Source organism: Echinops telfairi, unplaced genomic scaffold (assembly GCF_000313985.2).
Source record: "Echinops telfairi isolate 266 unplaced genomic scaffold, ASM31398v2 ScPeMD7_7457;HRSCAF=8495, whole genome shotgun sequence".
Classification (NCBI taxonomy): Eukaryota; Metazoa; Chordata; class Mammalia; order Afrosoricida; family Tenrecidae; genus Echinops; species Echinops telfairi.
The window spans coordinates 1,009,425-1,029,589 of NW_022111357.1; the positions used below are offsets into that span (position 1 = coordinate 1,009,425).

The following is a 20,165-nucleotide window of genomic DNA, read 5'->3' on the forward strand; positions in this document are numbered from 1 at the left end:
TGGTAAAAGGGATTCTGAGACCAAAGTTTAAAAACTGTTCTTTTTTACTTTGACCTAGGGAGTGATTACACGGCTATTCCTACTCTGTAATAAATAATTGTTGTACTTTATTCATTCTGTATATTTTAATAAAAATGTTTATTTGCCTCCAAATAAAAGGGATTATCTAGGGTTGTGGAGAGTATTTCTAATTTGAGTAATAGGAAAGAATAAGCAGTCAAGAAAAACCATGGATGTTTGCAAAGTTTTTTTTGAAAATTTTTTTAATTGTGTAGTTTTATAGTTTTGAAATTACTCTTAGGAATCAATAATGTGGTTTTTATCAAAGTTTAATTTGAAATATGAGGGGGCTTCATGAAGTTCATGAAAAAGAATGGGATTTTCCCATGAACTCCTCTGAGGCCCCATTTGTGTTTACCAGAAAAGTCTGTGCCATGTTTTCTTGTTTGTTTTCATACCTCATTCTTCTTTACTCTCTTACATATTTCTTAGACACATAATTGCTCTCATGTGAATGTGAGTTCAGTTTTGTCTTACATAGAGATTCATATGGTTTAGTTTTCTGCATATTCTGCCGTTTGGCAAAAGCATCGAGTATAATCCCATTTTCTGCTCAGAGGAGCATAAAGATGGCTCAGTTGCTTACCAGATGGAGCAAATACTTAGGGAATGAGCAGAAAGCACTGTGAGGGGTGTGGTTACTTACTGAAGATTCAAGGAGCTAAAAGTCTAGTCGGGGTTGAACGTTATCTAGACCATAAAGCCAAATGGTTCTCGTGAAGCAGGAGAACAGAAAGGAAAGTTGCTAGTTGCATATGAACAGAACCTCGAAGGATAATTAGGCTAATTTTTTAATTCTTTTTGTTTCTAATTAAAAACTAATTCAGTTTACAAATAAGCAGATTGAAGCATTGTAAAAATACACGATCAGTGGTAAAAATTGAAGACCTTTGTTAATAGGAAGCTCTTCACATCTTGTATTACTTTAAAAGATTGGATCGCATTTAGGATTTTACAAATGTGTTTCCAGTTTTCAAGATTCTTAACTATGATACCTATAAAAAAATACCTAATTTAATTTTTGTTTCATCCTCTTTTTTTAAGCCTAAGATTCTAATTGAATAATGCACTTGTTTTTCTTAAAGACTGAGAAAAAACAAATGTGTGCATTGTAGAACTATTTTGCAATCTAAAGTTTCTTTATCTCCCATTCATTATGTATTGATGGACCAAATATACCAGCTAGTAAATTGAGTTTATATACCTCTAATTTATGTCCTTTTGTGTGAGAGTGCCGACAAAATTATTCCATGGTGAACATGATATTATTGATAGGGGATACACACGACAGAAAAGACCACTAACATGTTTATCTTCCTGCCATTGTAGCCTTACTGAAAAGGTACTCATTATACTTGGTGCTACTTTTCTTTTCATTCTAGGTAACGTTGTACAACACCGATCAGGATGGTAGTGATAGCCCACGCAGTAGCCTTAACAACAGTCTCTCAGACCAGAGTTTGGCATCTGTTAATTTGAACAGTGTTGGAAGTGTGCATAGTTATACACCGGTAAGTCTTTGGGGAGTTAGCTTTATTTTTGAGTACTCATTTTGTGCTTAAAACTAAATAAAATGCAATTAAAAAGTAAATAACAAGAAAAGATAGTATTTCTCACTTGTCACTCATTAACATAGATAAATATATTAACACTTAACGAGCAAATTTCTAACTTGTATTTTGAGTACTTTAATCACGTTAAATACCAGTATGTGGTTTGCTATGGTGTTTGTGTTTATTTATTTTACTCCATGTATTGGTTATGCATTGGGCTGTTAACTGCAAGGCCAGCAATTTGAAACCACTAACCGATTTGTGGGAGAAAGATAAGAGTTTTCTATTCCCATAAAGAGTTATAGACTTTGAAATTCACGGGAAGTTCTTAGGGTTGCTATGAGCCATAGTTTGGTGCTTTAAAAAAATTTTTTTTATATTCAAATGATAGCAACTGGAATAGAAAAAAAAATCTACTTCCATCTAACAGTTACATTGATGAATTTCTAAAGTTCTGGGGGGGGAGGGGGCATAAAGGATGTAAATGTCAATTTGTTTTCTAGCCATAGATCAAAGGAGGGGATTCTGAAAACTCCAAAGTTAGGATAGATTGGTATTCAATTTTTAACTATCATCTTCAATTTTGGTCTGGAAAATAATGGTATGCTATTCTTGCTCCATGCTGATTTTGTTACCTGATTCTCTTTCACTGTCATTGAGTTGATCCCGACCCGTAGTGACCCTATAGAACAGGGTAGAACTTCCCCTGTGAGTTTCCAAAACTGTAACTCTTTATGGGTGTAGAGAGCTCCATCTTTCTTCTGTTACCTGATTATAAGAACATTATCCATGGGTTTCTTGATATATTTTTGAAACCTTCTGGCAATGAATCCTTCTCTCCACTGGACGGAATACAGAGCCCAAGAACCACACGTGCTGTTAGTCAGTATAAATTTGATATCATCACTCTGTTCCAAGATAAGTATATAGAAAAACACTACATGGGACAAAAGACATAGAGGGAAGACCTTGACATACAAAAACACGCAGGAATTAAAAACTCAGCGGAATTAGAATTCTTAGGGAATGTAAGAAAAAAGAAAATTGCTTCTACAAAACTGGTATTAGTGCTGGTAACTGGAGGAGTGGAGCCATTTGTTCAGAGCGGATAAGAAATCGACCCCACCAAAAGATGTAAAAGAAGATGTATAGGACTGAGAATCTTAAGTGTTCCTATGGAAGAAACCCCAATCATTGGTAAAGAAGCAGTTTTCAGAAGAAATGTATATTTAAAGAATTACTGAATTTAGGGAAAATGTGTTGGGTATGGGAAGTCTAGAAATAGGGGAAATTTTAGAATTGTCAAGATAATCACCAAAAAAAATACTCTGATTGAAGAAATGTTACATTAAAAAACAATATCAATGAGACTTCCATAATACAAAATTTCAGATGATTATATTCAGTTTTGAGGAAATAGGTTTGAAATTAAAATCTTTTCAGCCAATTTTTCATTAATTTGTGAAAACCAGAGGAAAAAAATCTTTTATGCGCAGTTCTTAGAACATATCATATCCTACCCTTGTTTTCATATGTGCTTCCTGGAAAAAATTAGTTTATCAAGAGATAATCCAAACACTCAGTAATGACAAAATCGTGGTATAAAAGCAGTAGTTGGAGCATTTAAACAAACTAAGCAAAGGTTTAATGATTCTAAGTTGCTTTTAAAATAACGTAAGCATTAAAAAAAATCTTAACCCAGAGAAACCAAGGAGCCCAACAGGATGGTGCCACATGTCCAGTAAGAGGGAAGTAAGGAGGCATCAGTACAAGTAGATGACCGGTCTAAGGAAAGCATATTCATTATGCCCAGTAAACGTCAGTGGGCTACAGGCCTCTACCCAAAGCTGGAGATATTATAAACTGCTTTTCCCACTTGACGAAATGTCTAGCCATCTGTAAGTAACACGGTGGCAGCTGTTGGTTGGGCATGCCACATAGCCTTAGATTCTGTCTGTAAGGACACAGCCCAAATGGATTGAGATAATTTCATTACTTACAGAAACACCCCAAGTCAGGTCAGCTTATTAGTTCTCCACTTCCCACTGAAAGACACCAACCCAGAGGGCCAGGTGACAGGCTTCATGAGAGGTAGATCACTCTATACTGGAAGAACAAATTCCATACCGAATCTAAGCAGTTTTATAACCTGCAGCTGTATTCTTAGGGGAGACATAGGAAGTCTTAAGCATCAGTAGAACCCAGGAGGTAGATGTCTTTCCCTTGCCGAATACTAGGTGCCTTCTGCGAGATTCGGAGATGTGTAAGACACTTCTCCGTGGCCATCTCTTGCACGATTGGGAGGTGGATGAGAAACTCAAAAACTCACTGTCAATGCCAAGCCTCTAGGATGGTAGAACTACCCCTGTGAGTTTCCCAGATTGACCCTTAAGTTAGTAGAAATCCTCAGTCTTCTGCACAGCAGTTAGTAATTTCGAATCACCAAAGTTGCAGCTAGCAGCCCATTGTGTAACCACTACACCATCAGGGTTCCTAGGTGAGAAATAGCCATGAGAATTTGCTCCACTTACAACTTCCTGCCATCTCCCATGTTCTGGGTTAGCCTGCTTCGGTTAGCCTGCTATTTACTAAGCTTTGTCTATATAGCCTATGTTGAGGTGGGTGCCAGAGTACCATGTGGAGCTGTTCCCTATAAACGTTCACATTTTCCATGTTATTGCAGACCCTTTAAGTGCACCATTTTGAATGGCTGTATACATTTCGATACCTGTTTATACCATAATCTTTCAAAGTACTAACCAAATGTAATCTTAAGAAATACAGCTAATCTTATATTAAATTTTAGTTGTACCACTTTGAAAGATTTCAAAGATAATTGATATTTTTTAGGTGTTTGCCTTCCCATCTAGGTCAAGGCTGCAGTTTATTCTGTGTCCTTAGAATTTCCTTATTTAAAAAAATTTTTTTTAATTTTTAAAATTTCTTTTCAATTTCATATCTCTCCACCCCCACCCTCTTTTAAAAAACTTTCCTAGCAATGAAGAGTTCAGTGTACTGAAACTCAATGCTGCTTTAGGTTGAGCACTGTCCCACAACCTGACTCAATAGTCACAGTATTTAAGTTTAAACACTTACCGATTCTTTGAATAAATGAATGAAAATTGTTAGTAGCATCATAGAATGAAGGGACTTCAAAAATTTTGTGGAAAACGGCATTAAAAAATGGAAAGTTTCTATGAACTTTTTGAAACCCCCTCATATAGTGAAATTTGAGATTAAATTGTTTGTGTAGAACCAAGATGAAGATCCTAGAGAAATAGAATTCTAGACCTAACTCATCACTTTGTGCTCTTAGACATGTTATTTAATTTCTTTGACCTCTCCTGTATGTCAGATTCAGAGGTTGGATTAGAGCTTTACTATTCTTGAGGCGCTACTTCAACACTTTTGTGTTCTGTCCTTCATGTGCACTAAAACTTAAGAGTGGGGACAAAGGACCAAGGACATTTTTCCTTCACACTGTTTTCACTCGTATGTTTTGTGTAACAACCCAGTTCTGACACAGACCCACTCGATCAGTAGTGTCTCGTTTTCATGTTAGGTGACCAGCCACCCAGAACCAGTCTCTCAGTCATTAACTCCTCAGCAGCAGCCGCAGTATAACGTGCCGGAACGAGACAAACAGCTACTTTTCTCAGAATATAATTTTGAAGATCTCAGTGCCTCATTCCGGAGTCTTTATAAATCAGTCTTTGAGCAGTCTCTCAGTCAACAAGGTGAGCTTTCTATTGAGATGTTACCATTTCTTAGTAATTCTTTGTACGGCGTAGCTGGTACATTTCCTGAATGTTAAAGCATTATCATAATCTGTATTGAATTAAGCCTCTTGTATTTCTGTATTGTAATTCTTAATTCTGTATTGAATTAAGCCTCTTGTAAGCCTATTGTGCTCGGTATATGTTTATATCACAACACAAGAATGGCAGGTTTGTTACATATGGCCTGCTTACATCACTTGATGAACTGTGGTGACCTGGGAGCATTGTGTTTCAGGATTCTGACCTTCACCTGTGTCACATGGGAAACATGGCTGCATGTTAATTGCATCTGAACCAAATGCTAGATTGTTTGCTCTGGTAGATTTTTATTCCACTAGCTGTTGGTTTACTGATTTAGTCATGTGATTGGATCAGAATGTCACACAGAACACCAGTTAGAAGTTGTTGGAAAGTCTACTGTTGAAGTATTTCCTAATTACTTTACTTGGCAGGTGAACTGTTTATACCTTTACTCAGAGATCTAGCCCATAGCTTTCTACTATAATGGATGCTATTATAGCTTTGTAATTGTTATTCTTATGGCATCTATATATTAATACTTATTATTGGCAGATATTATGGAAGTTAATATTATAAATAGTGTATACATACTTACTTTATATATGTATACATAGAAGAGTTGTAGCTCTAGCTAGTATAAGGAGAGGGGTTTTTTTGGTTCACGTTTGAGTTGAAGGTATGACTTAATATATTTTCTCTAAACTTTTGTTTAACTGGGTATCTATAAAATGAAATTTAAAAAATCTTACAAGGCTTTTCTAAGTCTTAACTGTAGTTGATCATAACAGAAATACCTAGCTTTGCAATAGCAATGACGGTAAATTTCTAAGACCATTTCATCATATTATAATAAAAAGGATTGATAGGAATTCTGGGTTCTAGTCCGCGTTCTACCATAAATCAAGCAAGCTAACTTCACCTGTTGGGTTCTCATCTTCCTTAAATGTGGAATGAAAAGAATTGGATTGAATAGCTGGTTTTCAAGTTGTTCTTCACAGAGCCCTTGTCTTTTGTTACAGCCGTGGGGACTGCTGTGGGGAAAAGCGTGTGGCTAAAGACGAGCCCTAGCAGGCTTCTTTCCCAGCGTGAGAAGAAGCGACTTTATGTCCATCAGTCCTGCATATTGGGCTTCTGAGCGATAACTCTTTAAAAAATAATAATATGAGATGAACTATGTATGCATAGATCCTATCAGGGTTTCATTGAAAAATGCTAGGGTTTTCATGGAAATCATTGAATTCTTGTTTTCTTTTATCTTACTACAATATCCCTAAGTATCCATTTTAATGACAGATTGTCTGGGCCAACGCAAGAATTTAATCAACCTTTTTCCCTATGAGATAAGATATTAGGATTATCAATGATATAAACAATACACTCAAATACAATTTTAATGTTAGTGACAAATATCAGGATAATTTTATCTCTGTTAAAAACTTTGATCCTTGTACTGACAGGGATTATCATGTGGGATTCTCCCTTCCTGCATTTAATGAAATTTTCTGTGTCTGGTTCAGCAAAGTAGTGTATGGGCCATATGATATAGCCTAGTTTCATAGAAGCAAATGTTGCATTAAGATTTATTAAAATGAGCCTTTACCTGCAAACCAAACATACGTTATTTTTAACATTAGGCACTTCTGGCCTAATCAGCAGCAGCAGCAGCATCCTAGCAGCTAACTTTTACTGAGCTCATCCTGCATCCTGCACTTGCACCTTGGCATTTAGTCCTCACAACAACTCTATGAAGTAGGTACTGTTATTATACCCATTTACCGTTGAGCTGATTGTGGCTCAGAGAGAGTCAGTAACTTTTTAAAGGTCCATGTTGTGTAAATAACAGTGCAGAGACTGAAATCTTCTACTTTCTGCTGCTGTGAAGTGTGCACTCTTTGTGCTTAAACCACACATCTCAAGAATGTTCCAGAAAGGAATGAAATGGAGCAGTGGAGATAACTATTTTGTTTTACTTAATCCTAAAGATCCTAGCCACTTTGGTAGACAAAGAAAGAACAGAAATACTAGATGGACTTGATTCAGCCTGCTTCTTCTGATAAAGCCTTGGTCTTCAGGCCTACAGAAAACCATTCTGAGCTTGATCCAACACTTTTCCTGATTCCCCCCAAGTATTTACTCATCTTTCAATACTCTTATTCAGACACTGCTACTATCTTGTCAAAGAAAACTTTCAGGTATAGTTTCTTTATACTGAACAAGTAAGAGGCACAGTTGGTCTTGTAATTTTCTCTATACCTTAGCATTTATAGTGTTGTCTGTAATCTCATTAAATGTCTTTCTTAAGTGGACCATGAGCTTCTGGAGGCTAGGGAATGATGTTTCTTCAGAGCCCATTGTATGACAGACAGTCCATAAACACTTGTTAAACTGAACCAAAGCGGCTTCCTGACAACATAATACCTTTGCTTTGTATATTATTTTGCAAATGTCTCATAAAATGCAGCTGAAATCTGCATTTTGATCTTGCTTTCTGTTTCTAGGTTTGATGAACATCCCTTCTGAACCTTCCCAGCAGTCCCACACTTCCTGTTCCTATCAGCATTCTCCTAGCAGCACAGTGAGCTCTCACCCACACAGCAACCAAAGTAGTCTATCCAACAGTCATGGCAGTGGCCTCAGTACCACAGGCAGTAATTCAGTTGCACAAGTCTCGCTGTCCCACCCTCAGATGCACACACAGCCGTCCCCACATCCGTCCCATCGACCCCATGGTTTAGCACAGCATCTGCAGCGTCCCCAGCACCCAGCACCACACCCACAGCAACACAGTCAGCTCCAGTCCCCTCACCCCCCGCACCCATCTCCTCACCAACACATGCAACACCATCCGAACCATCAGCACCAGACGTTAACACATCAGGCCCCCCAGGCCCCCCAACAAGTATCCTGTAATTCTGGTAAGTTTTTGTCTCAGCTTTTGTTTGCCTAACAGTGAATTATGATCTGTTTTTGGCTTTTAAATGTGGAGTTGCTGTGATCATTAGCCCTTAAACTGGTCTTGTCCATCTCCTTTTGTTTCCAGGTTAAAGTCCTGTAGTTCTCTTTCAGTCTATAGATTGACTTGGACTCACTAAGTAATCCTTTCAGGTCTTGGTTCTGTTTCATCCCATTCGAAGGGGTTTTGTGAGCATTTGAAAGGAGAAGTGAAAGCTGTCTTGAGATCCAGTGTGGTGTAGACGAAAGATTGTAAATTTATGCCAGAAAGATCTGTGTTTGAATTCTTAACTGGCATTTATGACGCAGGGCAAATTACGTCCTTTAGTCTTGTTTTCTCATCTATAAAAATGGCATTGAAATGCACTGCTCTAAAGTGCTGTCATGAGGCACAAACTGTGGTGATAAATGTGAAATGCCTGGACTACTCTCTTGCCTCTGGTTATTCAGTAAACACCCCCTTCCCTTTTTTGCTTATCCCTGCCAAGTAGCTCATTTAATTTACAAAGGACGGTGACATTCTTTATAACATACATCTATCACTGTTGAGATAGGATATGGTGGTTTCTAGTGAAGTGCTTAACCAACCGTGGGTCCAGACCTGGCAGAACTCCCGAGTGTCTGGACAAAGACATTAAGGTGAATGGGTCCCTCGGAGGTGCCCACACTTGCACCAGCTTGCCTGCCTGTCTACTTCCCAGCCATACCACTGGTGAAAGTTGTTTTTTTTTTTATCATGAGTGCAGTTTCTAAAGGTAAGACATCCTTAGTTTTTATTAACCAATTAAAACTTGATCAGTGTTTCAGGCAAGGAAGTGAGTTTAAGATAATGCCTACAGTTCTTGTAGTGTGACTTAGCTATGAAGCACCTTTCTGAAGATGCTTCTTAATTTACAAAATAGAAAAAGCAGGGTAAAAAGTTTGGAAGTCCAATGAGAATAAAGTACAAAAATCAGCAGGGTACCTGAAACTTGGTAAGTCCTTAATTAAAGAGTTAATATCACACGACCTACCTACCCTGCCCTATCTTCATCAATAAAGATACTTAGGGTCTTAAAAATCTGAAATGAAAAACTATCATCATAGTAATTTTTCTTACTGTTGGCATTGTTTTACCAAAATAACAAAGACCAGTGCATATTAAAATCGTAAGACATCATGTTTTAGTTTTTCGTTAACAGTTAGAATGGCTACAGAATCAAGTTGAAATCAAATTGAAAGTAGGTTATGGGTTATAGCCTTGTTATCTGGCATTCTACATTTATTACCACAGTGAAGATGTACTGCCTTAACTATTTTGCACATTAACAATGGTTTGTCTAGGAGTAACACATGCCAGGATACCAGACAACAGTAGCACTGGCTGTGATGGTTAGGTGTCTATCACCTTAGTTGGGCCACAGTCCTCAGTGGTTTGACAGATGGTATGTCAATTATGGAGTGGTGTACTATGACAGCTGTAACGGTGTGGCCATTCTTCATTGTGTGGACTGATATGCTCATCCTCTATTTTCACACAATGACGTGGTTTTTGGAATCTAACCATGTCGAGTGGGTGTCATATAGTAACTGGTGAAAGGGGATAGCACCTAAAACATCTGTAAGTGGTTTTTAAGTGGTTTTTAATTGCTTGTCTAGAGAGAAGGGTAGAGATGTGTAAAACACAGTGACCCCCCTTTTGTTGTAATTCTGTTTAGTGTTATCCAGCCACTATTAGCTGCCATTTAATGATAATTTGTTCTTCAGAAATTTAAGCCTAATAGGATTTGGGGGAGAGACTGCTGACAGTAGAGATGGTGTATCAGTGGAAGTCTGTTTCAAGAAAGGGAGAAGTATTTTATAGCTGGAAACAATGTGTGATTATAGGAACATATTAACATGACAGAGAAAGAAAATGGACTTCCACCTGGGGGAGTTAGGAATAATTGTAGCTGTTATAATAATGAATCTCTTTGAATTAGGACTTTCTCCTAAGGTGGGACCAGACAGGCTGTCTTTAACAGAGGAGGAATGGAAAAGAGGCGCAAGCAGCAATTGGAGTGCCTATTATCTCATATTCGCTTCTTAAATCATGTTATAAACCAAATTTTATAAATAAAACAAGTACAACTCAGGCAGACCACACTAAAGTAGTAGAACTGAGATTTATACCTTGCTCTGTCTTACTTCAAAGCCTGTACCCCTAGTTAATGCAGAAGGAGTAAAATCGGCAAGTATGTACCGGTAGAGGTAGGGTTTGCTCTCCCACTCTCTGCAGAGGTTGGGTTGTTTCCATACTGACAAGTCAGTTTTCATTAAAGGACCCAATGTAGTAACAACTAAAACCAGTATGGCCTTAGTTCTTTGACATGATTTTGTTTTAGGAGACCAAGTTTTAGCACGGCCTTCTGACTGTCTATGCTGTATTTACCTCGAGATAGGCGTTTAGTGTTCCATTGGCTGTTCCTGGTAACCTCAGTTTCTTATCTTTGAAGTTCCTAAACTGGAAGATGTTTGTGGTTCATTGTAACATCAATTCATTATCTCTTCCCCACTTCCCCTCAGTAAGTTTCTCCTTAAATTATGAATTGCTAACAGTCAGGGTTCATGTTGTCTTTATTACTGATTTTAAAAATCCACAATTGGTCAGATTGTGTAAGTCAAGTAGCCAAAAGTTGGCTGATAAAGCTGAGAGCCATCTGATGTAGCAAAAGTATTTTTTTTTATTAGTTCTTACCTTCATCCAGGGAAAGAGAGCCATTGGAAAGGGTCTTAGCCATCTCGTGCTGCTATAACAGAAAGACCGCATGTGGGTGGATCTAACAAACAAACGTGTTTTCTTACAGTGAAGGAGGCTACACGTTAGAACTCCAGGTACTGGTTCTAGAGGAAGGCTGTCTCTGAAAATTCAGAGGAAAGCCCTCATCTCTTCTGAGCTTCTGCTCCTGGGCTTTCTCTTCTTCCCCTGTCTCTGCTAAGTAGCTTGCTTGTTAACTCGTTTAAATCACAAAAGAGATGGACTCATTACTAAGTCTGGCGGTAACATACTGAAGACAGCCCATTTCTAAATGGGATGATAGCCACAGTTTTAGAGGGTAGGAGTCATAGCACTGATTTGGGGGAAACATACTTTATAATAGGCAGCAGTCCCAAAATGCAGGGTTTTCTTCTCTTAGGGTAACTCTTGCCCAGTGGCCACTTGACTGGTGGCCACTGCTGGCACACAGGAGTACCCTAATGCAGTACCACATCAGAGGACACCATTCCAGACTGACTAGAAATGCCCAACCTGGGCTTACCATCCCTTACAGAAAGCTTAGTCCCTCTCCCTTGCTCCTTTGCCAGGAGGATTGTTTTAAGGCATTTCTTTCTCCAGGTTGCTTCGAAAGAAGCATCCGCTCTTAGTATACGCTCTACTTTACCTCCCATCTGTTCTCCTTTAATGTTCGCTCTCTTCTGATTATTTTATTTCCAATAGCATCTAGGGGGGATTTATCCATTAAACCAGTGCTTTTAAATTGTGCTCTGTGTTGCCCCTAAACATGAACCTCCTGCTGTATGCTACGAAGAGCATGTCCTTAGGTCTTGGGAATTTTATGAGGGGAATACGGATTTGCATGACGCGCTCGTATGTGTGTGTACTCTGCAAATGTACAGAATTGTATCAAGTTTGACTTCAGAAGATGACATGGAAATTTGCAAGCTGCTCTGGTTAGCAGTTTAATGATTAACCTATAGTGCTACCAGAACTTAGAAAAACATCTTAGGTTGATCAGGGTAGCTTTGCTAATTTATGCTTATCTTTGGGGTTCATTCCATTTTCTTTTGTAAAATGGAGAGAAATGATGCCCTTCCTGTCTGCTCACAGAGCAGATCATCCCAACACAGATGAACTCTTAGTGTGAATTCCTTTGTAGACTGGCCAGGAAACTGCCTTTGTGGGAACAAAGCTGGCGCATTGTCTTCCCTCATCATACACTTCAGACATCCATCATCCAAGATTGATAGTCTTGTCAATATTACTTTCACAGGAGTTTCAAATGATTGGTATGCAACACTTGACATACTAAAAGAGAGCTGTCGGATTGCCAGCAGTGTTAATTGGTCAGATGTAGACCTTTCACAGTTCCAAGGTGAGTGTGGTTCCTTTTGGCATATAACCAAATTGTATACAAATGTTACTGTTGTTTTTCTAGTAGATGATACATTTCTTTGTAAAAGAGATACTGCTTTCTTTGAAGTGGAACTAAGTATCCTTGATGTAGAGTTTCTTTTACAGTAAGATCATAAGTATACTTAAAAACTTTAACTTGAAAAATTCACTGTAAAATCCCTGGATCAATTGGTGTAACATAGGGTCACAGACAAGAACTCTGAAAGAAATTTGTGCATATTTAAAATAATCAGACCAAAACAACAACAAAAAAAACCCAACCAGCTGCTGTTCATTGCATGGCCAAATCTACCGTAATCTTCAACGTGGCAGTAGAAATTCTGTGGGCTCAGAAAGTTTGCCGTACTCCGTTGTCTTGCAATGCTTGCAGAACTAACCTCACGGGATTTCTTCTGTCTCTCGCACAGGTTTGATGGAGAGTATGAGACAAGCAGATCTCAAGAACTGGTCTTTAGATCAGGTCCAATTTGCAGATCTCTGTTCTTCTCTTAACCAGTTCTTTACGCAAACTGGCCTTATCCACTCACAGAGCAATGTTCAGCAACATGTGTGCCATGGTGCCGTGCATCCAACAAAACCCTCCCAGCACGTGGGGACAGGTACGGCCTCGTTACCTCTTGTCTGTCTTCCCGATTCATTCATGAGACGCAGCTCCGTGTGGGAGCAACACTAGGTTATGGACGTTTCTTAGATACCCATCTCTGTGGACACACACACAGCAAATTGACGTGTTGATGAGACCACACTATTTCTTTAAACAATAACTTATTTAAAAACAACATAATTAACCACTATTAACTTACAAATGCAACTACGATGCGCTATAGCTGTATAAAATAGTACACAGCATTTGAGATGCTGGTTGACAGTAAAGGGGTCGCTTGGGTCAGTCAGTATGACAATCTCCGTTGCACTGTTTATCTTTACACTTGATGTTTACTTGTTAATTGACCATTTTACTGGATATCTTATCAATACTACAGAAATCTATAACTCAATTACATCAAACGAACGTATACAGGTACTGCCATCATCATTTCAAAACATTTTCTTTCTACTTGAGCCCCTTGATATCAGCTCCTCTTTATTCCCCCCCCCCCATGAAGCCTTAATAAATTATATATTATTATTTTTTCATAGCTTACACTGTCCAGTATATTCTTTTGCCCACAGTTCTGTTATTCTTCCCCCTCGAGGGGGGTTTGATGTTTATTTTCTAAGAACTTTTTGACCATGTTCATATTTATTAATGAATCGAGTCAAATTGACAGGTATCTGTAGAGATAGGTATACCACACAGAGAATTTCGTGATTAGAAGGCTTGGAAAAAAATGAATTCGGATATGTATTTGTCTCATTAAATGGACAAAGTCAGCATAAGTTAAGGTGGGGTAAATGTAAATGGTTCCTGTAACTTCCATTGAGGAAACCTAGTGTTAATAGTGGCAGTGATCCATTGACATCTTTTTACTTGTAAAAAATGAATGAAAACAGATTATTATCTAAGGTACATGGTAGAAAAGTTTAAGTAAATAGGCTGTGTCTTTGTAGTGGGTTTACATTCTTGTTTTATTGTTCACAGTTTACTTTTCTTAACTTTTATTAAGTTATCCAATAAAATTTACATGTCTTGGAGACATGGCTTACATTTTTATAGGAACCTACTTATAAAATGATAATTAAGTTTGTACAGGCTTGAAATGAAAATTAAAATGTCATACTTTATAGATCTGCGAAAATCATAAACATTCAAGCTCAAAGCCCAGCTTCTTGGATTATTTGCTCGGCATGAAGGTTGAATGCGAGAAAGTTAAGCCCATAGTCATTGAGTCAGTTCCCACTCATGCCACCCTGGAGCACAGAGTAGAAATGCCCCTTGGAGGTTCTGGGACTTCAAGTGTTTATTGGAGCCAGGCAGCCTCATCTTTGTCCTGTGTCTAGACTGCCAGTTTTGTACTTGGCATTGCACGCAGCACTCATGACAGCCATCAGAGCTGCTTACAGATTGGATAAGGATGGTGAACAGGTGTGAGCCTGACACTTGCTTTCCCTGATTTTCAACTATGCACATCTCTGTTCTGTGTGAACGGCAACCTTTGGTTTGTGCACGGGTCCCCATGACCACAGTTAAATTAAGCATTTGAAGTCCTCATGCTGGGGAAAATTCGTAGTATCCTTAGTTTACTGTGATCCACATAGTCAAAATGACACAGAGAATATCTTTTTGGTAGTCTCTGCTTTCAGCCAGGATGCTTCCCTGCAACCATTTTGAGTTATTACCAGTGTAATTAGTTGATTTAAAAAGCTTTATTCTGATTGCCAGATATATAACGAAAGGAATGTAATCTTAGGAGCGGTGGTCCAGGGTTCTGTTCTTGGTCCTGTCCTCTTTTCCCTCTAGTTCAGCCAAATGTAGGCTCATTACCTTGAAGAGACCATTTTTTCCCCTTCTCCTTTTTAGTTTCTTCTGTGAAAATAGCTGCTGTTTCTTAGTTTCATTACAATATTGCTGGGATGCGAGTGTAATTCATGTGCAACACTAGAACCCCTTAGTAAAACTGCATTTCTAAAATTCCAGATGATCCTTACAACATAAGCCAGTTTTTAGGGTTGTCATTTTATTGAGGGCAGGGCGGGTGATCATAATGTTTGTTCCCCTCCCTGTCTGCTATGCATTATGGTACAGTGTAATTGGTTTTAGCATTTAATGGCTCCCATCAACTAACATATATCAATGTCTGAAATGCCATTTAAGTGAGATCCATGTTACCTATCCCTATACTCATTCCTTTTACCCCTTGTATATCTTTTCTATGCTTTATACTTCGTAGCCACTAGGGCACACGTAGTTAAGAAAATCAGGGTAATAGAGACAGCACTTTATAAAAGGAACCCGTGGATAAAAAGATCTGGTACTAGCCTTCTGTCAAACTGATGTATCATTGGACAAGTCCCTTTAACCTTTTTGAGCTTTAGCGGCTTCATCCATAAAATGGGAATAATAATCCCTGCTTTGCTCTCCTGGCAAGTTTTAGTGAGAGGCTTAGATGAAATGTTGAATAGGGACTGCTTTTGAACTGTAATGAAATACATCATGACAGACACTTAATAGGAGAGCTAGAATTAGTACCAGTGTACTCACACAGTATTTCTTCCCCTCTTCTCCCCACCTTACCTACTTATTAAGTTACGGATCACAATTCTGCCAAGCTTTTAATGTGTGATTTGTTTAACTGTGTATATTAACATGTTTTCCTTCTTTCTCTGCTTTTCGATTTGATTAAGGGAATTTGTACATAGACTCTAGGCAAAATCTTCCTCCTTCAGTGATGCCGCCCCCTGGTTATCCTCACCTCCCACAGACACTCAGCACTCCAGGAACAACGATCGCAGGTGATTTGTGTGCGCGTGTCCTCACTGTGAGAATTCCAGCAGTGAGCCCAGACTGCCTCAGGAAGAAGTGAACTTCCTGCCGTGGGTAGTGACTTAGTTCCAGTGCTAATGAAAGGGTTCAAATGTCAGTTGGTATGTGGATCATATGGCCTAAAGTCTCTTGGAACCAGGGATTCTCTAAGAGTCTACTTGTCCTGCTTCTCTGAGAGTCATTGGCTCTTAACTTTCCTTGGCTACTCTATTTTGAGTGGACTTCAGCAGACTTCGGGAGCTTAAGTAGATTAGCTCCCATATTCTCTTCCAGTCAAAGCAGTGGAGTTCCCCAACTGCAGTGTCTAGGGAAGTACCTCCCAGAGCAAGTACATGGTAGCCATTGCTAAGTTCTGAGATGGAGGATAAGGTCCTTGTAGCAGGGAAAGAGGATACTGTGAAGACTGGAAAGGCCGTAAGGCTTTCCCAGATGAGGAAGTGAGCTTCTGAAAGGGAAAGATTGCATGTCCCAGGCCAGCCAGTGGGATAAGTGATGAAACCAAGACTCAGACCCAGGTGTCTGGATTCAGAGCCCATTGCTTTTCTCATATCTCCCACCCTCCTTTCCTTAGGGGATGTGAGGAAGACACTCAAGTTAATGTGCGTGAGGTGGAGGGGGGATTAAAAATCCCAAAAGAATGGTGTGCCAGGCAGTAGTGAAGGCAAGTTGAGTCCAAGTGAGAGGCGATATGCAGGGAAAGCAGGCAAACTAGATTGCCAGGGCTTGAATCCTGGCATTTCGCCACGTAGCTGTGTGATAGTGGACACGCCGTCACACCCTCTCATTGTCTCTGTCTGTAAATGGGCATAACACTGCCTACCTCATGAGGTTGTTAGGAGGGTCAAATGTAAAGCACTTGTAAGTGAATACTTGGCACATAGATGGGGGGTTATGCTTTTTAGTTAAAGTATTTTTGCTGTACTGTGAGGTAATGAAAACCTGTAAATTGCTTAACAATTTCAGGACTTAAGAGGAAATCAGACTAGTGGCAGACTACTCAATTTTGTAGTCAGATTACTAACAACAACTGTAATAATCCAGGGGAAAAGCTGGCTCTGGTTAAAGGCTGTGCTTGATTTTTAATAGAATAAACTCTTCAGGTGATTATAGACCTTTACTTAGGAGGAAGGGAAAGAAGGAAGGAGAGAAAAAAGGAAGAGGTTGGTGGTTTGGAAGAGGTCTGTCAATCTAGGGGGACAAGGGCAGAGTGCAACACAATGGGGCACACACGTGAAGCCCCGCCCAACTGCTGCAGAGAGTTGGGGGGGGGGGGGTGGTATCTTGCACTCACTGTGCTCCAGGGGCGGGGAGGTCCTGTTGTTTTCTGCTTTTGAACTTGGTGGCCCCAAGATTAACTTGTTGGAGATCTTCCATGTGAACTCAGTGTGACTTCAGTGTTAAGCGGACATCAGTCTCTGCTTACCATTCTCAAGTTCCCACCTGCCTCCTTTCTTCCAGGCCACCACGGAGCCATGAGCCAGCAGCACATGATGCCTTCCCAAGCCTTCCAGATGCGGCGCTCCCTGCCTCCAGATGACATCCAGGATGACTTTGATTGGGATTCAATTGTGTAGGCTTGTGTCTGCGAGCCACCAACCCCCAACGCCACCTTTCTCAGCAGCGGAGGGAAAGGTGTAAAAGAATCCAATTGAGAAAACAAAGTTGTTAATCACTTTGCCAATGTTATCAAAAGTTCTTTTGAAGACAATCACAAAGATTTGAGCTGGAGAACATACTGCTTCTGTCTGGGCCCGACAAGTACGACATGTCTGTCTCCCTGCCAGCTGCCCTGTGCAGCTCCTCACTGTGGTGTGACTTGGACGCTTTTGCATTTTTGTGTCAGTTTGATGTTGACCACAAGTGCCAGACTGATTTTTCTGACAGAGCCTATTTTGCTGCAAGCAATTTATAGATCCATATGTGTAAATACATGTACAAAAATTACTGAAAGGTTTCTTTTTTTAATTGGATTGTTGTGTCTTGAAAAGAAAAAGTTACTGTGAGTTTTTATTTCTTATTAGGCAATTTTCTGCAGGATACTTTTCATTGATGTAAGCAACCGAAAGGAAACTGGTTTTTCCAAAGTTCATTTCCTCTTGTTGAATCCTTTTCAGAAATTTGGGTAGTGAATTTGACCCAGTAAGTCAAGGAATCTCAAGCTTGATACTGTCTAAAAAATCTGAATGGGCATATTGTTCCTGAGCAGCGCGAAGGAAGTGACCATTGCGTTTCGTACTTGGGGCCGCTGGCGTTTATGTGTGCCTTGTCTCGGTGTCTGTGTTGCTCAGTCAGCATTGTGGTAGTCTCAAACGTATTTGATCAACTAGAAGCTGGGCTTTGTTTGACTCTCTAAATAAATCATTGCCTCCATACTCACTTATGTATTTATTCTTTTAAAGTGTTATTTTAATATTTATTACTACCTTCCACGAATGCTCAGCTCCCGATGGCTTCCTTAAGAAGAATTGCAGTCTCTGAAAGCACAGAACCCTTCTTCTTGGTGCGAGTTTACAGACAAGACAATCAGAGAGTGGTGTGATTTTCTTTCTCACTTCTCCTCTTGCTCTCGGTTCTCCTGCCTGAGGCTGACTCGTTGAGGAGGGTTTACTGGGGCAACAGACCAGCAGGGCAGTGTGAGCGAGCGCTTCCCATGTGCTCTCCTTCCACAGGAGCAGCACTGAGATGAGGGGAGAGCGCCACGTGGCCACGGTGGGCCATCCAGGGGCCACTGTGTGTGTGTGCGCCACACGGTCACGGTCTCTGAAATGCCGCCTGCCCTGAGGGTTCGTTGATTGTATTTAACTTATTTCCTGTCACCTCCTTTGCATAGATTTAGTTAGTTTTACAAAAAAACTACAAGTGAAACATTTAAATGAGTAGACCAAAAACAAAAGGCAACATAGTAATTCTAATGGGAAACTGATATTTCATCAAATCAAGGAGTAGTAACTGCCTGTGGCTGCTTTTTAGCATCTCTGGTCTCAGCCATGCTCAGATTACTTTCTTAGCCTTAGTAATTCTGTGGTTAAGTAACTCTGTTTGAACTAAACAAGCGTCTTTGTTTCTGTGTGTGTGTGTATGTGAAAGTTGTGTGTGTGCTTATTTTGTAATGGAGTGCTCCCCCCGAGTGAGTCACTGGGAGACCCCCCCCACAGCGTCAGGGCTGGTGAAGTGTGGAGGAGGGAGGAGGAAAGGCTTTCGGGTCCTCCATTGTTTGGACCCTGCTTGGCTTGAACCCTTAGATCAGCTCAATTGGAGGATTCTGGAAAGGCCTCTCTCAGAAGGACCAGAGGCAAGATGAGATAGTGGCCTGCAGAGTGACAGCGTGGGGAGAAAGGAGGGCTTCTCAGTAGTCTGCTCAAGTCCCTGCTTTCTGGACCCAAAGGGGCGGTTCTGAAACGGTTTGAATTGCTTTGGCAGCAGTATGCACTTTCAACCCTGTGGGTATGGGAATGTGGCCCCTGAGTCTGAGGGATGTGGATGGAAACCACTGATGAGGAGTTTACAAATTGTGTGAAACCCATTTCCCAGTTGTCAGTCATACACTGACTTGCAGTGATCAATATGTTTCAGCGAATTTAAACATCACAAGTCTGGCCCTAGAGGCAGGACCTCTACTCAGACCCTTCCCACTCTCCTGTAATCTGACTGGTGAGGCCCGGCAGGTCCCTTGAGGGGCCATTTCAGTAGGTGGTGAGCTCTGTCCTGAGCTTACATTGAGACTTTAGGGACAAAGAATAATTAATGCATGCAATCAAATGGGGCACTCTGTCTGGGAGAATAATCCGACTGGCATTTGTGGCAGTTTTTGAAAATGTAAATGTGTTCATGTGTGTTCTTGCTTGTAAATACATGTCTCTCAGATGTCCTTTGAAGTGGGAGGGACTCAATTGGGGATTATTTCAAATGGAATAGAGTATTTTGATATTGTTCATTCAGAGGGTGATGTGTACATATCTCTCTTGTATATATGTGATGGAAATGCATTGGCTTTTTGTGCAGACACAGCCTGCTCTCCGTACTGCTGTTGGACAGTCAGTGTTTTAATGTTTCTACAGTTTTGCTATTGCACGCGTTCATATTTCGCCTCTATGATGAACAGCACCCTCTCTTTGTAATTGTTTAGTGCTGTAAAGAGATACTCCCAAGTGTCATTAGGGTGGTTGCTGCCAGAATTGATATGCATGAATGGCACTTAAAATAAATCTATTATGTTCACTCTA

The 20,165-nt window shown here is 39.9% G+C and overlaps 1 protein-coding gene across 3 annotated transcripts in view; it reads left to right on the forward strand.

Moving 5' to 3' along the window:
- Nucleotides 1–20,165, forward strand: part of FOXJ3 (forkhead box J3) — a 101,368-nt gene extending 81,203 nt beyond the window's left edge. For all 3 annotated transcript variants that reach the window (XM_004704923.2, XM_045298839.1, XM_045298840.1), the window contains 7 exons: nt 1,443–1,571; nt 5,176–5,350; nt 7,912–8,328; nt 12,376–12,477; nt 12,926–13,117; nt 15,804–15,911; nt 17,401–20,165. In XM_004704923.2, the coding sequence (XP_004704980.1) occupies nt 1,443–1,571; nt 5,176–5,350; nt 7,912–8,328; nt 12,376–12,477; nt 12,926–13,117; nt 15,804–15,911; nt 17,401–17,516 (1,239 nt within the window). In that variant the 3' untranslated portion in view covers nt 17,517–20,165. The remainder of the gene's footprint in view (nt 1–1,442; nt 1,572–5,175; nt 5,351–7,911; nt 8,329–12,375; nt 12,478–12,925; nt 13,118–15,803; nt 15,912–17,400) is intronic.